Genomic DNA, 22,863 nt, shown 5'->3' with positions numbered 1-22,863 from the left:
TAAAACACTGCACTTTGGGAGGATTCAAGAGCACACTAAAAGAAGTCTTAGTGTTTATTATAGTTTTTAAACTATGGCCTTAATTGTTTTACTGGTGAAGATATTTTAAGAAGCTGCATTGCAATCCCAAAGGCATGCAGTTCAAATCCACCTGCTACTTTTCAGGAGAAGGATGGGCAATCTCCTCCCATGTGATAACTGTCCCACCAGAAAGTCAGCAATGGGTCAGTTCCAACCCGATGGTACACAGCAACAAGAACAACATGTATGGGTCAGTTCCAACCCAATGGTACACAGCAACAAGAACAACATGAATGGGTCAGTTCCAACCCAATGGTACACAGCAACAAGAACAACCTATATGGGTCAGTTCCAACCCAATGGTACACAGCAACAAGAACAACATGTATGGGTTAGTTCCAACCCGATAGTACACAGCAACAAGAACAGCAGGCATAAAACGTGAAAACAGGAAGCATGTTTCAGGACTTGCAAGTAATAGAGAATGGCATAAGAGAAAATTTAATATGTTGTTAGGTGTCATCAGTCACATTCTATTCATAGCGACCCTCTGAACAACAGATCTAAACTTTGCCCTATCCTGTGCCATCCTCATCATCTCTGACACATTTGAGCCCATTGCTGCAATCACTATATCAGTTCATCTCATCAAGTGTCTTTTCCTGATCCTTTCTAAACATGCTGCCCCTCTCCAAGGAATAGTGCATGACACTGGAAATATGGATACTACATTGCAGAAATCTTTGAATACCAGTCTAAGAATTGGTATTTCATCTTCTTTATAATAGGAAACTACTAAATGATTTTATGTTAAAAAGAAGAAAAGGTTAATGTGATCGGAGCCCTACTTTAAGAAGACTATTATAATAGAATTGAGTATAATGAATTGAAGAAGGCCATAAAGAAAAACAGAGACCAATTAGAAGGCTAGTGCACTTGCATAGGCGAGAGATAATTAGAACCTGAAGGAAGATAACGGCAACAATAGTCGGTATAAGGAATAAGCATGAAGATCAAGTAAGGGTGGAATGCTGCAGTTTTCAGCTTGTTGTTGATGTTAGATGCCATGAGTCGAGTATGACTCACAGTGACCCTATTATCAAAAGATCTAAATCCTATTTTATCTTGTTTTATCCATCCTCACACTTCCTGATGCACAAGAGTCCATTGTGGCAGTCACCATGTCAGTCCACCTCGTTGAGGGTCTTCCTTTCCTTTGCTGACCCTCCACTCTTCCCAGCATCATGTCCTTCTGCAAGTAACAGCCCCTTCTAGCAACATGCCCAGAGTATGTGAGGAAAAGCTTCACATTCTTGCCTCCAAAGAGCGCTCAGGCTGCACCTTTTCCAAGACATATCTCCTCATTCTCTTGGCCATCCATAGGATGTTCGGTGTTCTTCTCCAACACCCCAGCTCAAAGGTCTCAATTCTTTTTCTGTCATCATTATTCATTGTACAGCTCTCAGATGCATGGAAAATAACCAGAGAGACCATGGCCTGAATCAGACGCACCTTAGTCCTCAAACTGACATCATTACTCCTCAATTTGGAGAGATCCTTAACTGTAGATTTCCCAGTGCAATGTATCTCTTTATTTCCTGACTGCTGGTACCAAGGATTTTAATTGTGGATCCAAGCAAGATGAAGTTGTTGACAGTTTCAATCTCCTCTCCATCTGCCATGACACTGCTTATTGGTCCAATGATAAGAATCTTTGTTTTCTTGATATTGAATTGTAATTCATACTGATCTTCTGCAACAAGTGCTTCAAGTCCTCCTGACTTTCAGAAAGTAAGGTTGTGTCATCTGCATAACACATGTTATTGAAGAGTCTCCCTCCAATCCTGATGCCACACACCTCTTCATAGAAACTCAAGTGAAGAGGAATTTTCAGGTAGCTGTCCATTAAAATGTTGTTGCCATTAACAGAAATAGGAAAACCAAAAGTTGCAATAACAACTTGTGTTTTAGATACATTCAAATTAATTTATAAGGTCTGAACAGAATGGATTCCATTAGGAAAATCTGCAATCAGGTCCCCCTCCAATTTATTAGGATGCAATTATGTCAGTTTGAGAACTAAGGTACACCTGATTCAGGCCATGTTCTTTTTCAATCACTTGCTATGCCTCTGAGAACTGGACAATGAATAAGGATGGCAGGTGGAGAATTCATGCTTTTGAACTATAGTGTTGTAGAAGAATACTGAATTTCCATGGACTGCCAAAAGAACAAACTGATATGTCTTAGAAAAGGTGATGACAGAGTGCTCCTTGGAGGCATAGATGATGAATATTTGTCTCACATACTTTGAGTATATTGCTAAGGGAGACTATTCCTTGGCAAGGAACACCATATTGGAAAGATAGGACAGGAAAAGAGAGGAAGATGCTCAACCAGATGAATTGATGAAACAATGGAATCAAGTATGTCAGAGATTGTGAATACGGTATAGGATTGGACAAGGTTCAGATCAGCTGTTCATTAGGATCACTCTGAGTCACACTCACTTCCGTGACACCCAACAGTAACAACAATGCAAGTTAGGAATGTACAGGACTACTAATAGCCAAAGCCTTGAGTTGCAATACTTAAGGATGCTTTGAGTAGCATATTAAATTATCCACGAAGCATTAAAAGAAGACAGAAAGAGTATACAGATTCACTGTACCAAAAAGAATTGGTTGACACAGAAGAATTTCATGAAGAAATATATGAGCAAGAGCCTGTAGTAATAAAGGAAGACGTTCAAGCTGCTCTGAAAGATTTGGAAAAAACAAGACCCTAGGAATTGACAGCATACCAACTGGCATATTTCAACAAACAGACGCTGCCCTTGATATGTTCAAGAAGTAGTGCCAAGAAATCTATAGGACAACCACCTTACCAACTGACTGGAAGAGATATGTCTTTGTTCTCATTCCAAAGAAAGGTGATCCAACAGAGTGTGGAAATTATCAACAATATCATTAATATCACATGCAAGCAAGATTCTACTGAAGATCATCCAAAAATGACTGGCATATCAACAGAGAATTGCCTGAAGTGCAGGTTGGGTTTAGATGGGGTCGTGGTACCAGAGATATTGTAGATAATGTTAGATGGATCTTGGCTGAAAGCAGTGAGTTGCAGAGGAATGTCTGTCTGTGTTTCAGTAACTATGCAAAGCCATTTGACTATGGACAAACTGTGGCTGACTCTGAGAAGAATGAGAATCTCGGAACACTTGATTGTGCTTATGTGAAATCTATACTTGGACCAGGAGGCAGTAGTCAGAACTGAGCAAGGAAACACTGCATGGTTCAAAATTGGGAAGGATTCCAGGGATGTGTGCTATTTCCATACCTGTTCAACCTATGTGCAGAACAGATAATCCAGGAGGCTGGACTCTATGAGAAGAAATGTGGCATCAGGATTGGAGGAAGACTCACCAACACTCTGTGGTATGCCAATGATACAACTCGGTTTGCGGAAACTGAGAACCTGAAGCACTTGCAGCAGAAGGTCAAGGACTACAGCCTTCAATATGGATTGAAGCTCAATATCAAGAAAACAAACATTCTCACCACTGGATCGATTGGTAGCATCATGATAAATGCTGAAGGGATTGAGATTGTAAACAGCTTTAGTAGACTTGGCTCCACAATTAACAGTCTTGGTACCATCAGTCAGGAAATTAATAGATGAATTGCATATAGCAAGTCTGCTGTCAGAGACTTCTCCAAAGTACTGAAGAGCAACAATGTCAATCTGGAGACTAAGTGTACCTGATCCATGCCATAGTCTTTGCAATTACTTGCTATGCATCAGAAAGCTGGACAATGACTAGGGAAGACAGAAGGAGAACTGATGCCTTTAGGCTGTGGTACTAGAGAAGAGTATTAGATATACATACCATGGACTTCTAGGTGAACATACAGATTCATCCTGGAGAGGATGAGATCAGGCTGCTCCTGGGAGGCAAGGATTCTGAAGCTTCATCTGACATACTTTGGACATGTTACAAGGAGGGACCCATCCTTAGAAAGGAACATCATCTTTGAGAGGGTGGACAGATAGCTCAAGAGAGGACCCTTGATAACATGGATTGATTCAGTGACTGGGGTAATGCGACCACGTGTGTCAGAGACAATAAGATTGGCACAGGATAGAGCAGGATCTAGGAATGTTGTCCATAGAGTCACTACGAGTCTCGGGCGATTTGATGGCATATGAGAACATCAACTAACCGAAAGGCTGGACACATTAATTCATCCAACAAAATCTTAGAAGAAAGAAGAAATTTCTTTTGTAATTATTTCAACCAAATACACTTTCAGAAATTGGACATTAAGTAAGCATGTACTTTATTCCAAGAGCATGATGAAAGACAAGATATATGACCTGTACTATAGTTGTACTTTCCCCCTTCAGTGATAATTTTAACTTTCTTAAAGATGAAGATTACATTTTATATAATTTTTTAAATTATTTAGCTCTGTGCTAGTCATGATTGTTCATTCTGGTAATATCCGCATGAAAACTCATATGTCCTGGCAAGTATCATGCCTTCTAAGAGCTTACACTTAATAATAGAGAAATATGCTAAACATATAGCTATTATAATATCATTAAATAGAGTAGGCTTAGAGAATTTAGAATACGTAGGATAGTGAAACAAGAGCTTCCAGCCAGGTGAAGTTTGCTCAGGGTCTTGAATGTGTTAATATAGTAAGCTGTGAGAACATCTGGAAGTAGAAACAAGTGCCCAGACACAAATTTATGGTTCACTCATGCTGTGAAGACAGCGAAAGGTCATATTGACTGGAGGACAGTGAATTAGAAGATGGAAATATATGAAATCGGGGACCTCCAATGAATAAGTAGTGTTCTTAAGATTAAATATAATTAGAAACTAGAAGACATCAAGCCTAAAGTCAGCTCCTGGATGATAGGATCTGAATTACCTTTTAAAAATTGAAACAGGCACACCAGTTCTAGCTAAGAGTGGTCAGCGTGGTCCACTAAGACTCATAGTGACCCTATAAACAACAGCTCTGAATCTTGGCCCATTCTGAGCCATCCTCACCATTTCCAACACACCTGACCCCATTATCATAGTCATTGTGTCAATCCTTTTCATCTAAGGTCATCCTCTCTTGTGCTGGCATTCTACCCTTCCAAACATAATGTCCTTCTTCAAGGACCTGTCCCTCCTGACAGCATGTCCTAAGTTTATGAGACAGACTTTCAAAATCCTTGTCTCCAAGGAACAATCTGGTTTCACTTTTTCCAGTACAAATCTATTTGTTCTCTTAGAAGTGATGGCATGTTCAATACTCCTCTCTAGCACTAAAGCTCAAAGGCATCAATTCTTCTTCTTTCATCTTTAATCATTGTCCAGCTCTCAGAAACATAGCAATAAGTTGAGAAGAACATGACTTCTGTAAGGTACACCTTAGTCTGTAGACTGTCATTTTTTTTTTTTAATACTCTGGAGTGTTCCTTGACTGCAGATTTTCTGAATGCAACTTTTGATTTCCTCATTGCTGCTGCCACAAGTGTTGATTGTGGATCTATGCAAGACAAAACAATTAGTAACTTCAATTTTTTTCTCCATATATCATGATGCTGCCTATTACTCTGGTAGTGAGGATTTTTGGTTTCTTAATGTTGATCTCCAGTCCATATTGAAGGCTACATTCCTTGATCTTCTGCAATAAACTCTTCAAGTCCTCCTTAGTTTCAGCAAACAAGATTGTGTCATCTGCATAATGAAGGTCATTAATGAGTCTTCCTCCAATCATGTTGCAACATTCTCCTTCATAAAGTCCAATCTGTCACATAATCTGTTCAACATATTGATTGAAAAGGTATGGAAAAGGTTACATCCCTTATGCACTACTTTCTTGATTTTGAACTATGCAGTGTTCAGACAACAGTTTCTTGGGCTAGGTCAAAGTTTTACATGAGAAAAATCAAGTGTCTAGAATTCCCATTCTTCTCAAATTTACCCACAATTTGTTTTAATCCACATAGATATCTTTGAAACAACCAACCAAAAAACAACCAACCATAACTAGACACCAGTTTGGTATTCTCTTTCCACCCAATTTTCATCTCACATCAGCAATATATTCCTAGTGCCATTTGCTCTTCTAAATTCTGGCACATTTTCTAATAATTTTTATAATCTTCAGCAAGAATTTGTTTACATATGCTGTTAGTAATAATCCTAAATAATTTCAATATTCTATTGGATCATTATTTGGGGAATGGGATAAACATGTATCTCTTCCTGTCAGTTGGTCAGTTAACTGTCTTCCAGGTTGCTGGGCACCTGGTGAGCACCTCCATAACCTTTTCTGTTTGTTGAAATTTATCTCAGCTGGTTAGACTTATTAATATCTTGATTTTATCTTTTTGCCAATTTCTTTAGTGCAGCTTGAACTTCTTCCTTTATTACCCTTGGTGCTTGATTATATGCTACTTCTTGAAATGGTTTTTGTCAGTCAATTCTTTTGGTACAGTGACCCCATGACATTACTGAAGGTATTTATGTTTGAACATGAGTGTGAGAGAAGGGATAGAGTTGGCTTCATGTTCTTTAGTAAAACAAAGAGTGAAGTGATTAGAAAAGAAAAACGAGAGAAAAGATATTGGAATAGAAAAACTAGAGAAAGGACTCTTTGGCAGGATATAGTTGAAGTTCAGTTTTACATATGTTAGGCTTGAATTGGTAAATAGTTATCAGAATAAAAATTGAGTATACAATTAGGTATCTAAGTCTGAGACTTAGAACAAGGGAAAGACTAGAGCTATAAATGAATCAAAATATCTATCAAGATCAATTGTCCACTGTCACAGAATCAATTGCAACTCAAAGCAACCATCCACTGGGATTTTGAGACTTTAAATATTTACAGGAGGAGACTGTCCATTTTTCTTCCATGAAGTTACTGATGGGTTCCAGTCTTCAAATTTATACAGTGTTCAGGTTATCAGAGAAAGTATCTATTGTTTCCATTGTCAGTACCAGTTAGACGTAATAGTTAAACTATTTATGACTAAATGGGATCATTTAAGAGAAAGAGGAGTGATGATAAGAGAAGATGGATGGAAAGGATAAATAGGAGAATATGGAGGAGATGAAAAGAGAGGAGGATTTGAATAACGACCTCATTATGATTGAACTACAGTAAGAGAGTAGAGATGTGCAGAAAATCCAGTGAAGACTGTGAATAAACAATAAGAGAATTAGAGGATGAGGGAGCTATGGTGAAATGTTATGTTCACATTGCCAATTCATCCTTGTGTGTTCACAGGGCATGACACAGACTAATAGAATATGTAAAATGTAATGGGGCAAATAATAATAATAAGCAAAAATAGATAAGCATTAGATATGATCATCAAGATAAAAGTGCAAAAATTTCCGAGTGGTTTTACATACAACATGAGAATTAAGAGCAGTTGAGGGACTTGTGAGAACAAAGTATTAATTCTGACATCAGTCAAAATGTGTTTCTGACTTGCTTTTTAATAGGCCCTATTATCTGATGTGTCCCCTGGGTGGCACAAACTGTTTGCATTCAACTACTAACCTAAATCTTGGGTTCCAAACTCATCCAACAATGCCATAAAATAAAGACCTTGTGATCTACTTCAGAAAATATTAACAGCCAAAGACAAGCTATAAAGCCATTCTACCTTGCAACACATGGGGTTTTCATACTTCAGATTAGACAAGGGGAAAAATTTGTTTTTACTTTGGTTATGTGACATAGTGAAGCTTGGTCATAACCAGAAGGTTGGTGGTTCAAATCCCCAGCCACTGCAAGAAAGAAAGAAGTGGTAATTAGCTTCCATAAAAATATACAGCCTCTGAAACTCTATAAAGACATTCTGATCTGTCAAATAGGGTTGCTATGAGTAAGCATTGAGTTGGTAGTAGAAATGTATTCTGAGAATTCTATTGGATAAAAGGAAAAATACAATTTGTCATAGTATAATTTAAAAATATGAACATAAGCTATCTGGGAGTACAAGACTGGTCACAGTTTCATTCTATTACACTATTAGTCACTATGGGTCAAAGCCAACTTAATGGCATCTAGTAATATTCATTGTTGTTGTTCTTGATTGCCTTTGAGTCAAGCATGACTCATAGCGACCCTATTAACAAAAGGCTTGAAGCCCTCTACAACCATCGACAATTATCAAAGTTCATAGAGTTTCCAGAGGCATGTTGTTTAGGAAGTGGATGCCACTGCTCCTTCCAAAGTACTTTGGGATAAATATTTTACTACAGAAGAGTGCAATTCAATTATGTTAGTGCTCAAGTGTTTCATAGCATGTATCTAAAATTTGTTTTCAAGTGTCCTTATGCGTATTTTGATAGTAAGTGACTGTGTACATACTCACTTGCATTAGTTATGTGTGTGTGCAGTCAGCATTAACTTTAAATAAAACTGAAAACATGGCATAATTTGTCAATTATGCTCCATGCATCTACATTTATGATTGCAAGAAATAAATTGGCTTTATATTGAGTTTCTATGGAGTAGTAGATTAATTTTTCACAATTTGTAGATAGGTAAATTTGTATGCTTATAATTCAATGCATTAAAGACATTTAATAGAGAATGCTAATGTATGAGACTAGTTTTTCAATATCAGCTGGTTCAGCATGATCAGAACAAAATATATATACTTGCTGTTGCTGTTATTAGGTGCTATCAAGTAGATGACTAACCATGGAGAAAAGATTTGGATCTTGTCCCTTGGTGCATCATCCTCGAGATTTCTGTCATGCTTATGTCGATTGTGTTAGTTACTAGTTGCTACATCAGTCCATCTTGTTGAGGGCCCTACTCTCCTTCACTAACATTCTACCTTTCCCAACAAGAAGGTTCTCTCCTGGATTTTCCTGAAAACATACCCAAAGTAAGGAAGATGAAGCTTCACCGTTTGTGGCTCTAAGGAGTTCTCTGGTTGTACGTCCTTCAAGGTTTGATGGTATTTCCTTCAAGACACATTTGTTTGTTCTTTTGGAGTCCATCATGGTGGAAACACTGCACTATCATGCAACAAAATATTTTATTCTTCCTAAATGTTTAGTGCTTTGCAGTTTTATCCAGTAGAATATAGCTCTTCTTATATTTAAGAGACATTTGTAACCCAAAGCTACATGTTAAATATAATTTACCTTTTAAGTTTTTCAAAGTCTGTATTCTGTAAAGATAATCAGATTATCTTGGAGCAAGGCAGCTTTACTATGATCCCCGAGCATTTGAATAAAGGCACAGGACAAGTTATCTAAGACTTAATTGTTAAGGAATAAAGCATAAAATGGATAATAAAACTTCTTCATTTTCATATTAGAAAGGTTTTCTTCTTTCTTCACACTAAATCACATTACTTTTTGCTTAAAGTAAAATGTAATTTGAATTCTGATGCAAATTAGAAAAGGCACTCTTTTAGGTGAAACATTTATTCACACTTTATGTGTTAAAATGCCAGTGGTAATTTGGGTGAATATCTAGGAAAAAATTACATCGTTTTATGCCCCTCTAAACCTGGAAGATATTCTTGGACACTTATTCTTCTACCAGGCAAATGTGTGTTCTATTCGTGTTTTTATTTTGAGGAACAAAAAAAAAGCATTTATTTTGTAGATGTTTAATATTTTCATGGCTCCCTTGTAAGTAAGAAATTCTAAATTATTAGCAAGTTAGTGTGATATATTTTGAATTAAAAATAAAAACACAGCCAAAAAACAACCAGTATTAATTGCTGTTGTGATGTGTTCCATTGAGTCAGAACCAACTCATAGCTGACCCTCAGAAGGTTTTCAGAGGCAGTGAACTGCACAAAAGGACATTTCCCATCTTCCTCCCACAGAGTGTTGGTGGATTCGAACTGTGTCCTTTGGGGATTACAGTGCATCTTCTTAACTCTTTTTGAAAGTATTGATTTTTGTCCAACTAAGTCCCCAATGAAACAAGCTTGGAAGCAGGAGTGGCATCCACTTCCACAGTAGCTTGCCTCTGGAAAACCTATAAACCTGGAGAAAGGATGAAAGTTATACAGGAGGCATCCAGGACTTTCATTCATAGAGTTGCTATGAGTTACCTGTGACTCGACGGCACTTAACAACAACAAGTCTTTAGAGAGCTTTTGTGCCTTATTGGTAAGGAGTCGTGCTGCCAACCCAAAGGCACATGGTTTGAATCCACCAACTGCTCTGCAGGAGAAAGATAAGCAGTCTTCTCCCATGCCATTTATTGTTTCTGAAAACCTGCTGGAGGGTCAGCTATGAATTGATTCTAACGTGATAGTAAACAGTAATAGCAGCAACAAACACATCTTTAGATGGAATCTATTTACAGTATCAAGTATTGATATCTCAGTGACAAGAATGTTTTCCAATAATTAAATACACAGCATTTATGAACATGTAACAAGAGTCTTATAGACTATTGCATGGATTGTCAAAGAAACAAATCCGTTTTGGAGGAAATGTAACCACGATGCTGCTTAGAGGCACAGATTGGTGAAACTTTGTCTCACATATTTTGGGTATGTCATGTGGGTCCAGTTGTTGGAAAAAAAGACATCATACTTAGAAAGGTCAGAGAAGGAGAGGAAGACTCTTAACAAGAAGGATTAACACAATGACTGCAACAATGGGCTAACTATATCAAAGATGGTGAGGAGGTGCAAATGAGGGCAAGGTTCATATCTGTTGTTCATAGGGTCACCATGAGTCATAGTTGACTCCATGGTACCTAACAACAGAAAAGGTGTCCCAGTCACATTATAAATGAATCCTTGAAGAAAACAAGTATCGTGCCTTTGAGCTGATTGTAACTCATGAAGAGACAATGGAACCACACTCACAGATTACTCAGTGACTGAAAGGCTTTTTTGTATTACTTTTTGGGCAGAAGATCAAAAGATTTATAGTTTGAATCCACCTGCCACGCTTTGGGGGGAAAAAAATAAAGCAATTTCTGTATTTAAGGGTCTTAGGAAGCAATTGGTATGTCCCTATGAGTTCAAATCAACTTAATCACAGTTAGTTCACTTTGGCTTTGATAATCTTGTAAAAGTAGTTTATCAGCGTGGTCTTTCTGCCTGTGTTACGGGGATACTCACAGTGCAAACCTTTTGGTTAGTAAGAAGCCATTGGAACGACCTAGGGTCTATCTGAAAATAAACATTATTGTTGTTGCATGTAATCCATTTCATTTCAACTCTTAACGACTCCTTATGATTGAGCAGAAATGACCCATTAGGTTTTCTAGGTTAGTTGGTTGTTTTGGAGCAGATCACCAGTCTGTCTTCTGCAAAGAAGTTGTTTCATTTTTAGCAATCAGGCTTTTGGTTAGCAGACAAGCACTTAAGGGTTGCACCATCAAGTCTCCTTGATAATGGATCAAACCCCCAAACTCACTTCCCTCTAGTCAATTCTGGATTAAGTGATCCCCCACTGAGTTTTTAAGGCTGTAATGGCATATCTAATTTCATAAATTCTAGAGGTTCAAATGTGTGGTTTTCTCTTACCATCTTGTTTTTGGTTTAGTTTCAGCCCCACTTGTGTCATGGAAGGCCTCGATGATTACCGCTGCACTGCCTGTCCACGAGGGTATGAAGGGCAGTACTGTGAAAGGTATAAACAATCGTGATACGTAAATTGTACTGAGTAATGATACTTAGAGATCTTAAAGGGACACCGTAGAACAGAACTCATTGTTTCCATAGTTCTATTGTTTTCATCTCTGTAATAATTTTAGTGAGCTCTGGTGACATAACCTGTACAGAGCTGTGCTACTAACCAAAGGGCAATCATTTCAAGTCCCACAGAACCCTGAAGGAGAAAGATGGGCAATTTCCTACCATGCAATTTGCAGCCTCTAAAAACCTACTGGAAGGTCAGATCAGCAATGACCTCTGACTCATGAGCACTTAGCTTTTGAAGTGTACTTTTAATAATATACTTTCGAAACTATTTCTATATTTATACTTTAAAAAGTTACAGTTTACTTCTCTATGATAAGCGTAGTTTCATGTCTGTGTGAGTTTATACACAAATATCAATTTCTAAAGGTTTATCTATCTATAAGTAAAAGGAATAAAGAGCTGGCCACATATGTTTAATTCTATTCCTATAAAATAGTGGCCAGTAATAACTGTGCTAAAGTATTCCATTGGCAAGTATATACATGATTCACAATACAAACCTTATCAGAAATTTTTAATTAGTACAAAACAACAGAATGCTTGTTAGTCACTTCTCCTTTTTAACAAACAAACAATATTATCTAAATTTTATCGTATTTCTTATAAAATCTAATAATGCAAGTATGTAATTATGAAAATTAATAGTAAATGATATGCAAATAGTAAAATCATATCTCCATATTAACTAGCTACTAAGGATATAAATCAATAACTTTGAATGATGACTCCATATTTTCTGCATCTAAGTGTATTCAAACTTAGTGGAACCCATTTTTTATACTTTTTAGGTACCATCTCTACATATAAGAGAATATCACTAATTACTGAAATTGAGCACATATGATAGTTTAGCATGATGGATAGCAATATAAAAGTTTTGTAAAGATCTATAGAACTTAGACCACATCTACAAAATCAGTTAGTTGTCTGGTGGTTGTAGAGTTGCACAGGTAACCCAAAGAGGTATGTGTCTGGCTGTTTAAAAACACCTGCAGGTTTGTAGGAAAAGGGTAGTTACCCCTCACTTGTGTTTTATAGTGTTGTTCTTGTTAGATGCCACTGAACAGACAACCGCTCCTAGCAACCCTATGAACCTCAGATCTTAACCTTATCCTATCATCCACCATACTCACCCTCTTTGTTACAATCCATTGATACAGTCACTGTGTCAATACATCTTGGGGGGGGAGGGGTTTCTTCTCCTTCTCTCTGATTCCACTTTTCTCAGTACTTTTGTCATTTTTCTCAGTCTTTCTCTAGTCAAAACTGACCCATAGATTATCCTCTAGCACAATTTCAGAGGCAGTTAATCACAGAGGAGGCAGATTGCTTATCTTTGTCCCACAGAGAAGTGGGTAGATTCTAATTACATACCTGCAGAATTAATTGCAGTGTGTCCTCTTACCACTAGGCTACCAGAGCTCCCTCACAAAAATAAATAATATTAAATTTAAAAAGAAATTACCAGACATAAAAACAATACAAAATTTTTAAAAGTTCAGTACTTTTGAAGATATATATAAATACTTTATATATATATATATAAATTTTGTTATAATAAAGTGTTGAGATTGTATAATATAATACATACATCATTTCCATATTTTTAACGTTATACATTATGTGTATTTTTATATTAGATATATAAAATCATGTCTCTACTTTTATGCTTTTGTATATATGATTAAACTGCTCTTCATTGTATGTACTTAAAATGGCATTGAGATGAGGGAGGTCATATGCTCTGTACTATGAGTGGTCGACTTGCTTTTGCTGTTCTCGAGTGTTGTTTCAGGTCAGCATTCATCATCTCTAACAAATAAATGATCAAGTTAGCTCTCCCTGGTAAATTGTTTTTATTCAGCTAAATTAAATGAAAGGTCTTGGTGAAATTTTTATTGTAACCCTCAGATAAATTTGTTCCAGAGTTCGGAGAGTTTCTGAAATCATTTAAATCACCTCATGACCTGCCAAAACTCATCAGCTCAGGACTAAAACTGCTCAAATTCTCCAAAGATCCCTGTAATACAGACACTCTCCTCAGGCTTTTCCTTACACTTGTACTAGACTTTTGGAGCGTTTAAGCTAGCTGAACCTGCTTAGAAGGGAATTACTTCAACTTCAATGATAAGAAGCAATTGAAGTGTACTTATTTCAATACTTTTATTGAGTATTTGAAATCTTTCACTGGAATCAAAGTATCAAAACCATAAATGTACACAAACTTAATGTGTGAAGTACGGGGTCCCCCCTACTTAACATTTTCTATTAATCACAGGGTGAATGCTATTCCCAATTATTGTGATTTGTAGTGGAGTCAGTTCTGACTCATGATGGCCCCATGTGTACAGAGCAGAATTGCTCCATAAAAGTGTCAAACATCTGTCTTTTGAAATACATGTGGATGAGTGTGAACTGCAGACATTTAAGGGCAGTAGTATGTGCTGTCAAGTTGGAACTAACTCTTAGTTAAAACCTCCAGGAGGTTTTCAGAAGCAGTAAATCCAATGGGAGGAGATTGCCTATCCTTCCCTCATGGAGCAGCTGATGGATTCAAACCATGTGCTTCTGAGACTGCAGCACAATTTCTTACAACTAGACCATGAGAGTTCCCCTGGTATTTATACTGTGGACCACAAGGAACTCTCACAAGTAGTTATGCAGATATCCACAGAAGGTTCAGAATTGTCTGGCCAAGGGTTTTAATATTTGACCTCAATTCCCTACTGTCATCCTCCCATACTTAATTCCTAAACAAATTATGCTGGTTATATTTGGGCCAATAATGTATATCATTTGGAAAGTGTGATGACCTAGTGCATAAGGAGTTGTGCTACCAATCTGAAGGCAGATTGTTCGAATCCACGAGCTACTGTTTGGGAGAAAGATGGACAGTCCCCTCTCATGTGATTTACAGCCTCTGAAAATACCATCAGAGGGTCAGCTATATGCCAGTTCTGACTTAATGGCATAAATAAACAACAACAATATAAATAGAATTTATTGTCCTGTCTACAATACCCTTAAGAGAAGAAAGAAGTATTCTTATTAATTGAACCAGTACAGCAGGTAAACCAGAACTGTTCTGGGAAAACTAGAACATATGCCCTGTTAATGCCTTGTAAGTTTTCTGACATCAGCGTAATCCACTGTAACCTGTATTGAAATGAAAGATGCATGAATGGTCATTGAGTAGATTGGATTTGGAGCTAATCCTATTGGATTTCTGTTCTGATTTTTCAAATGTATGTAATAATAGTTTCTTTTCATAGCATTCAATCTCTCCCCCAGATACGCAATACAAAATTTATCATGAGGAAGATGTGACAGAAAGCAAAGCTCAGATAGAATGAGATAAAAAAATCTGGCTAAGTTACTGCTATTGAATATGTTTCTCTTTCCTAATTAATAAAACTAATGGGTTATATTATTTAGTCATTCTGATCTTTACGATGAGTGAGCCTAAGAAAGCCCAAGAGTCAGCATAATCTTATTCAACACTAATGAAGGGAAAAAAAGAAGAAAAAAAATGTTTATGAACCAGAGCATTGGGGGACAAATTATATTTTGAATTTCATCAATAAAAAATGTTTGTAAATGTGTGAAGGTTGATTTTTGCCTCTTCCTGTTATAGAAAAAGCTACATAACAGCCTCCTATTTGATTTTGCCTCCTAGCCTCCAAACCAAAATATTTACTGTCTGATCTTTCAAGAAAAGTTTGCTGAACTTGGATCTATGATTGTTGAAATTAGTTTTGTTTCAAAACCAAACACCCGTACAACTTCAAGATATGACTCATTTATAACCTTTGCCTTTGTCACTGTTTAAATTCAGATGTGCCCCTGGCTACACTGGGAGCCCAAGCAGCCCAGGAGGTTCCTGCCAAGAATGTGAGTGTGACCCTCATGGTGCACTTCCTGTCCCCTGTGACCCTGTCACAGGACTCTGCACGTGCCGACCTGGAGCCACGGGGCCAAAGTGTGATGGCTGCAAGCCCTGGCATGCACGAGAGGGCGTGGAGTGTGTTTGTACGTATACTAACTCAGCTGTTAGCTCAGGGGGGCTTGGTCCTCACTCTTGTCTTGTTTCCAATGAGGAAGAGTGGCTTTTTTTGTTCCCTTTCTTACAATAGCTCAGACTGCTCCTGGTTCCTTCTGACACTGTCTCTCCACCTTCTGTTATTCACCTGCTGATCTTGTCTCCATCCTGCTGGGCCAAGAACAGCTGAGAAAATCCTCAGCATGCTTCAGTCAGTTCATTGAAGACCCACAGTAAAGCTCCTGAAGGCACAGTTTATTTTTATTTTTTTTTATTTTTGTTCATCTCAGGGTTTATGGTTTTTCCTAACGTTGGCAACGCCTTTGTGACAGATGAAAGATCCGAGTATATGAATGTTTTTAGAATCCTTCTGAATTTGTAATCGGCTAGACTGATACTTTATGCCTTGAATTTACAATGACTTTTTGTGTTCTCAGCTTTTAAGGAAATCTATAGGTACTGCTGTCTTACTTTCTCTTTGATTACACAAACTAGAGGCAGCAGAATGAACTCTAATATCTTTACCCACGTAGCAAAAAGAGAAAACTTTCAACTCACTTATAAATGTTTCTGACTTTGGTGATGGCATATTGAAAAAACACATCAAATATTAGTAAATAAATAGAGTTCTTGTATCTTACAAATATTCCCTATAAAATGTCTAATTATAAATTTATGGACAAGGTTTTAAACTATGATAGTCTTTCTTTTCCTTAAGAGAATTTTTAGTAGTTGTGATAACTCTTCTTAACCAATAAAATTTAAATTAGTTTAGGATATTCCAATAATTAGTCATTTTAATAGATTACTACAAATCAGTGTCTTTTATCTTTAACATCATATTGTTGTTATGTGCTTCCAAATAAAAATTGACTCACACCTGACTCCCCAGCAGGTTTTCAGAAGTTGTAAATTGGACATGAGGAGATTGGTCATCTTTTTTCTATGGAGCAGCTAATAGATTTGAAGCCTGTGCCTTTGGGTTGGCAGTGCAATTTTTCACCACTAGACCACAAAGTGTGTGTGTGTGTGTGTGTGTGTGTGTGTGTGTGTGTATACAACTTGGGTTTTTGTACTATAGTTTTATAACAGTTGACAGTAATACAATGCTGGCTTAAAATAGATGCCTAAAAATTAAGACTAAATATCTTTGGGCAAATAAGCTTTGTAAACAGTTTTTCTTTGCATTTCACTCATCTTTAATGGTAACACATTGCATTTGGAATGCTGTCTTCTTAAGTCAAAGTTAAGGTTAAAGATTAAATGTAGGCACGCTCTTGTGGTCTAGTGGCAAGAAGATGCACTGAAATCCCAGAGGTAAGCAGTTTGAATCCATCAGATGCTCTGCTGGAGAAGGAGGGACAACCCCCTCCTGTACCAGTCAGTTCTGATTTGACAGTACACACACACAAAATAATAAAAATAAAGTTTTTTTTAAAAAGGTTAAATGTAATGTATGATACACAGTATATTCAGATTTTAGTATAGACGCATTCACTCTTCTCAACTATCATGATATATTTTAATGACAATTGGTGAAGTAGACTACTAATCTCATTAGGCTTAATATTGTTTATAAATTAAATGACGTATACACACACACACATAATGAGCTAACCTAGTAGCAAAGAATGGCAACCCAACAGCATGTGGTTTGAATCCACCAGCTGTGCCACAGGAGAAAGATGGGAAATGTCTTCCTGTGGGATTTGCTGCTTCTAAAAACTCAGCAAAGGATAAGCTGTGGGCCTGTTGTGAGGATAAGCTATTGATCCGTTCTGACTCAAGAGTACACAACAACAACAATTCTACACATACACACACACAGACACACACACACACACACACACACACACACACCGAACTCTGGTGGCCTAGTGGCAAAAAGCTGTGCTGCAATCCTGAAGGCATGTGGTTCAAGGCCACCACCAGCTGCTCCACAGAAGGAGGATGGGCAATCTCCTTCCATGAGATTAACTGCCACTGAAAACCCACTGGAGGGTCTGCTATGGGTCAGTTTGACTTGACAGTAAACAACAAAAAACAACAATTACACACACACACACACACACACACACACACAGTATCTGGAAGAAGAAAGCTTCAATTTTATTGTCCTCGAGTTGAAGCGAACTTCTAGTTGACTTTCCCTTGGGTTTCCAAGGCTGTAAATCTCACAAGAGGAAGAGATTGCCTGTTTTCTTCCACCTTTGGGTTTACAGTTCAACTCTGTATGGAAGCTACCATAGCTTCCAAGATCATATAGATTCTGTGTGTGCTTTCAAGTTGGAACCAACCCATAGGTGACCCACCAGCAGGCTTTCCGAGGCAGTAAATCACACTGGAGGAGCTTGTCTGTCTTTCTCCAGCCAAGCAGCTGGTGGATGTTCTCACCGTGTTCTCTCACACAATATTTGGATTAGCACTGCATACCTTTGTGTTGGCCACGGAACCCTTTATGTAGATACTCTTAGTTTTTAACACTAATATAAATAATCCTTATCATTTAATGGTTTAAATAATAATTCAGCATTAAATGTGAAATAAGAGAGATTCTATTTAATGTGAAGCACACAATTTAAAAATAAAACATTCTAATATTAGACACATAAAATGATGGGACAATGTTCTGAACATTTTCAGAGTACTGTCATTATGCCCATCAATTTTAAAACAATAGTCCAACTCAATTTTTTCAGCTTTTTAACTCAAATTTTAAATAAAATTATTATACAAAAATCAATTTATTTTTTCCTGTCACATAGTAGGTTTCTAGTACTTGTAAAACCCACATGATATTGACAAAGATTCCAATATTCTGAGGATAGCATCACACCAATGTTATTATGTTCAGAGTACTTCATGCTTATTCCAGATGACAATGGCTTTCCAAGCACATCCATTCCATTCAATTCAGCTGCTTTGTCCTAGAAATTTTCATATTCTTCTGACTATATTAGTCATCATTTTAATAATTTTTATTTAATTCATTTTAATGATTTTTTCCAGCTCAAAAGGTGCTATATTATGGAGTTGTTTTTAGCTGTATCTCTTTACAAAATATTCATAATTATGCTGGTAGAATTCCATCTCCATCATGCTGTTCTGAAGGTACAGTGATATTAACTTATTTCTAAGAGGGTTTCCTCTTAACCCTTTTTCATTTCACACTCATGAAGGATATCAGTTGTTATTCAGAATCTCTTTATACTGCTTTGATCTCTAGTTTCATTGATTTCCCCTTATTGTGGAAAAAATATCCACGAGTCTATTACCATCATCTTTCCAAGACTCGGTTTATCTACTTCTGAAATAAGGTAAAAACCAAGACACTAAGTGAACACAAGAGCTCAGTTAATCACAGCAGAAGACCAAAGAATTGATTCACCTGGTACATTTGACCTGCACGGTTTATTCTATCATAAGTGATCATAGAAGATTTTTTATAAGGTCTGGGGATGTGATTCAGGGAAAGTAGCCTGGCTCAGGCCAGAGAATATATACGTTGTAAAAGAAATGTTCTCTGGTGGCTAACTGTAGAACAGATGTTTCTTTTGTAATATAAAATACACTGACACTTAGTATAGCAACATGTGCATATGCATAAAAATGTACTCCTTTTTGTTAATTCTTCTGGAAGTATAGTTTAATTTGACTCATATCAAGGGTTTGTGTTGTACCTATGTATCTCCCCAGTCTGTTAAAAATAGTGTAAAAAAAGATCTAGATATGATCATTGCATTATCTCAGATGAACTCCATATTATGCCATAAAGATATTCACTGCTTCACTACATTTTTAATTTATTGAGCAGTTCTCTCTCATTGCCATTGAGCTGAAACCAACTCAGAGTTGACCCTCAGTGGGTTTTTCAGGTTATAACTGCACAAGAGGAGCTAGCCCATGTTTCTCTCACAGAGCTGTGGTGAGTTCAAAACTCCAGGGAGGTTTGGCTTTGGGGTTATAGAATAAATTATATAAAATGAAGGTGAAGAAATCTAAAATAGAGCAAATAAAATTATCATGGGAGAGCTTTGCATGGCCATAAATCCCATGAATGGGACTTAAGAATACCAGAGATAATTTATGTGAATAAGACCAGGTCTTACTGGATTCAAAATGGTGAATCTCCTGCAAGGAGACATAGTCCTTTCTAAAAAGGATGTTCATTAAGATCTTGAAGAATATAAATACAAAAAAGGTGTCTTTATTAATAAATATTTAAAGACACAAGAGTCTCTCATAATTAATGAGCCAAATTCAACTAAGATCCTCTTTTTCTGGGAAAAACACCAGAATCAGTTCCTCCTTGCCTTTAGCTTCTAGCTATTAACTAAACTCCTTTTTATTTACACAGAGTTTAATCAAACTCCCTCACTCACTCCTTTAGATATAGTTCAGATTCAAAACAATCTTCCATTGGGTTTCCGAGGCAGTAAATCACAACCAGAGGAGGCTCCCCATCCTTCTCCCTCCTGGCCTCTGATTTGAGACACCATAGATACATAACTTTTGGGTTTTAATACAACTCACTATGGACTATGTATGCCACCAAAATTCTCTTTTATTTTAATAGTAATGTTTTAATGAGCTTACCGTTTGTCAGACACTGTATTAAACACATGTTAGTCTTATAACTTTTGGAGCATTCATTTTCATTATTACCTCCAATGTGTGAAAACTAATCTTACATGGTTTAAGTAACTTTGCCCAGTGCTACATGGTGGGTTCTCTATGGTCATAATTTGAACTGAGGTCTGTTTTGCAAATCTTATTTTCTTGACACCAATCATGGCTGCCAGTGCAAGACACAGAAAGCAAATTTGGTTTCCCTGAAATACTCTAGATGAATCCGTGCTGTACTTTATTCATTTATTTCTTCTGGACTTAGTGACTATAAAGACTATTGTTACTATTGTTATTGTTGACTGATAAATGACCTTGTAGTACATTTTCAGAGCTGATAATTCTCAGGGGAGGAGACTTCCCATCTTTTTCCCACAGAGCATAATGGAGCGGAATAACCTGGCTTTGGGCTATCAGTTAAATTCCTTATTACTAGGCCACCAGAACATCCTCTATAAAAATGTAATGATAGAAAAGTAGAAAATTATATGTTTTAATTATATATTATCTTCTAATCAATGAGATTCTCTTTAATATTGAACTTATGACAGTAGATATGGTGGTGGTGGTGGTTCCTGTTATGTGCCATCGAGTCGCCTGTGACTCAGTGACCCTGTGTATAACAGCTCTAAAACTTGCCCGGTCCTGAGCGAGTCTCACTGACTCCCACACACCTATCCCCATTGTTCTAGTGACTGTTTCTTTTTCTAGTTACTATCTTCCTCTCCTGCACTGTCCTTCACCCCTTAGGGCATGATTCTAATTAATCAGAGATTGCTCAGTGAGTCCTGTCCTCTATGAAGCAGAAAGCTCAGACTTGGGTGCTTTAATTTCCTTTAAGGCCATTTTGTTTTATCCTTATAGGAATTATTTGGGGTAACTGTACAATGTGTTCTTCCCGTATTTAGCTCTGAAAAGATTATTTTATGAGACTTATTGAATCAGGACTTCTCCTTAGGATGATAGGCTAATTGAGAATGCATCTCCTTTTCAACTCATTTATAATTTTATGTGGCATTTTATACTAAAAACAATGACCTTCTTTTCAAAAATTTGAGAATGCACTAGAAAGCCATTATTTATTTACTGGGGAAGTTTTATATGGTGGCATACAGAACTTGGATTGCCTATGTCACATATTCTGCAGACTAACAGCCCAGGAAGTAAAATTGTGTGAAGTTTAAAACAGTTTATGAGGAGCATAATAAAATATAATATACTCTGCAAGAACAAAATTCTAATTAGTAGCTGTTGACAAGATACTATTACATAAAGAGTGCCTTAAATATCATTTTTTTTAAATTCCCAGTTGCTGTTTGATCTTTTTAATCACTCCATAAGAGGAATTAGAGATATATTGGGTTCAATATTTATAGTCACCTTTTAAAAATAATGGTACACATGAATAGAAAGTAATTGTAAATACTATGGCCAGGATCAGACATACCTTAGTCTTCAGACTGATATTGATGCTCTTAGGTATTTTGGAGAGGTCTCTGACAGCAGACTTTCCCAATGCAATTTGACCTTTGATCTCCTGGCTGCTGGTACCAAGAGTGTTGATTGTGGAGCCAAGCAAACTACATTAACAATCTCAATATCTTCACCAGCTATGATGATGCTGCCACTTGGCCCAGTGCTGAGAATCTTTGTTTTCTTGATGTTGAACTTCAATCCATTGTGAAGGCTGTAGTCCTTGACCTTCTGCATCAAGCCACTCAGGTCCTCCTCAGTTTCAGCAAGCGGGGTTGTGTCATCTGCATAACGTAGACTGTTGATGAGTCTTCCTCCAATCCTGATGCCACATTTCTCCTCAGAGAGCCCAGCAGATGGTGTAAAAGTAACAACTTTTGATTTCTACTTAAAGAACTATGACTGCTTGCTGTTTAAGGGTTGTCCACTCTCTGTAGCTCCTCAGTCCTTAAGTTGTTGTTGTTGTTGTTGTGTATTGTCGAGTAGCTTGCGACTCAGTACAAAAGCTCTGAACCCTGCTCTATCCTGTGGCAGCCTTATTGTCTCTGACTCACCTACCGCCATTACCACAGTCACTGAGTCAATCCATCACATCAACAGTCTTCCTCTTTCATGCTTTCCCTCTATCCTCCCAAGCACGATGTCCTTCTTCAAGGACTGGGCCCTCTTTGCAATTAGTTTTCATTCAAAGGAGAGTATGTATGGTGTAGTTGCTGAGCACTCTGAGATGTGCCATATCCTTTGAAGCTTGGCTGCAAGGAATTCACAGAAGCAACTTGAATTCCCCCTACTTACACCATATAACAAAATAGATGGTATTTATTTGGAAAAAATATTTTACGTTGCTTATTGTCCACCTTTTTCTCACAGATCCAGGCAAACATTGAGCTCATTAATAGATAATGTTCTAGGTATGAAAAGTATAGCGTGAATAACACAGAGAAAGCTGTTCTCTTAGCAGATTAAGAGGCAGACATGCT

General features: G+C 37.1%; 1 protein-coding gene across 1 annotated transcript in view; it reads left to right on the top strand.

The window, feature by feature from the left end:
- Positions 1 to 22,863, top strand: part of LAMA2 (laminin, alpha 2) — a 746,602-nt gene that overhangs the window by 476,465 nt on the left and 247,274 nt on the right. Inside the window, exons 31-32 of the mRNA XM_006885032.1 lie at positions 11,588 to 11,674; positions 15,581 to 15,774. Coding sequence (XP_006885094.1) covers positions 11,588 to 11,674; positions 15,581 to 15,774 — 281 coding nt within the window. The remainder of the gene's footprint in view (positions 1 to 11,587; positions 11,675 to 15,580; positions 15,775 to 22,863) is intronic.

Source organism: Elephantulus edwardii, unplaced genomic scaffold (genome assembly GCF_000299155.1).
Source record: "Elephantulus edwardii isolate Elephantulus edwardi_28Jun2011 unplaced genomic scaffold, EleEdw1.0 scaffold00039, whole genome shotgun sequence".
Lineage (NCBI taxonomy): Eukaryota > Metazoa > Chordata > Mammalia > Macroscelidea > Macroscelididae > Elephantulus > Elephantulus edwardii.
The sequence above is the reverse complement of the archived record's forward strand: the minus strand, read 5'-3'. Positions and strand labels throughout refer to the sequence as shown.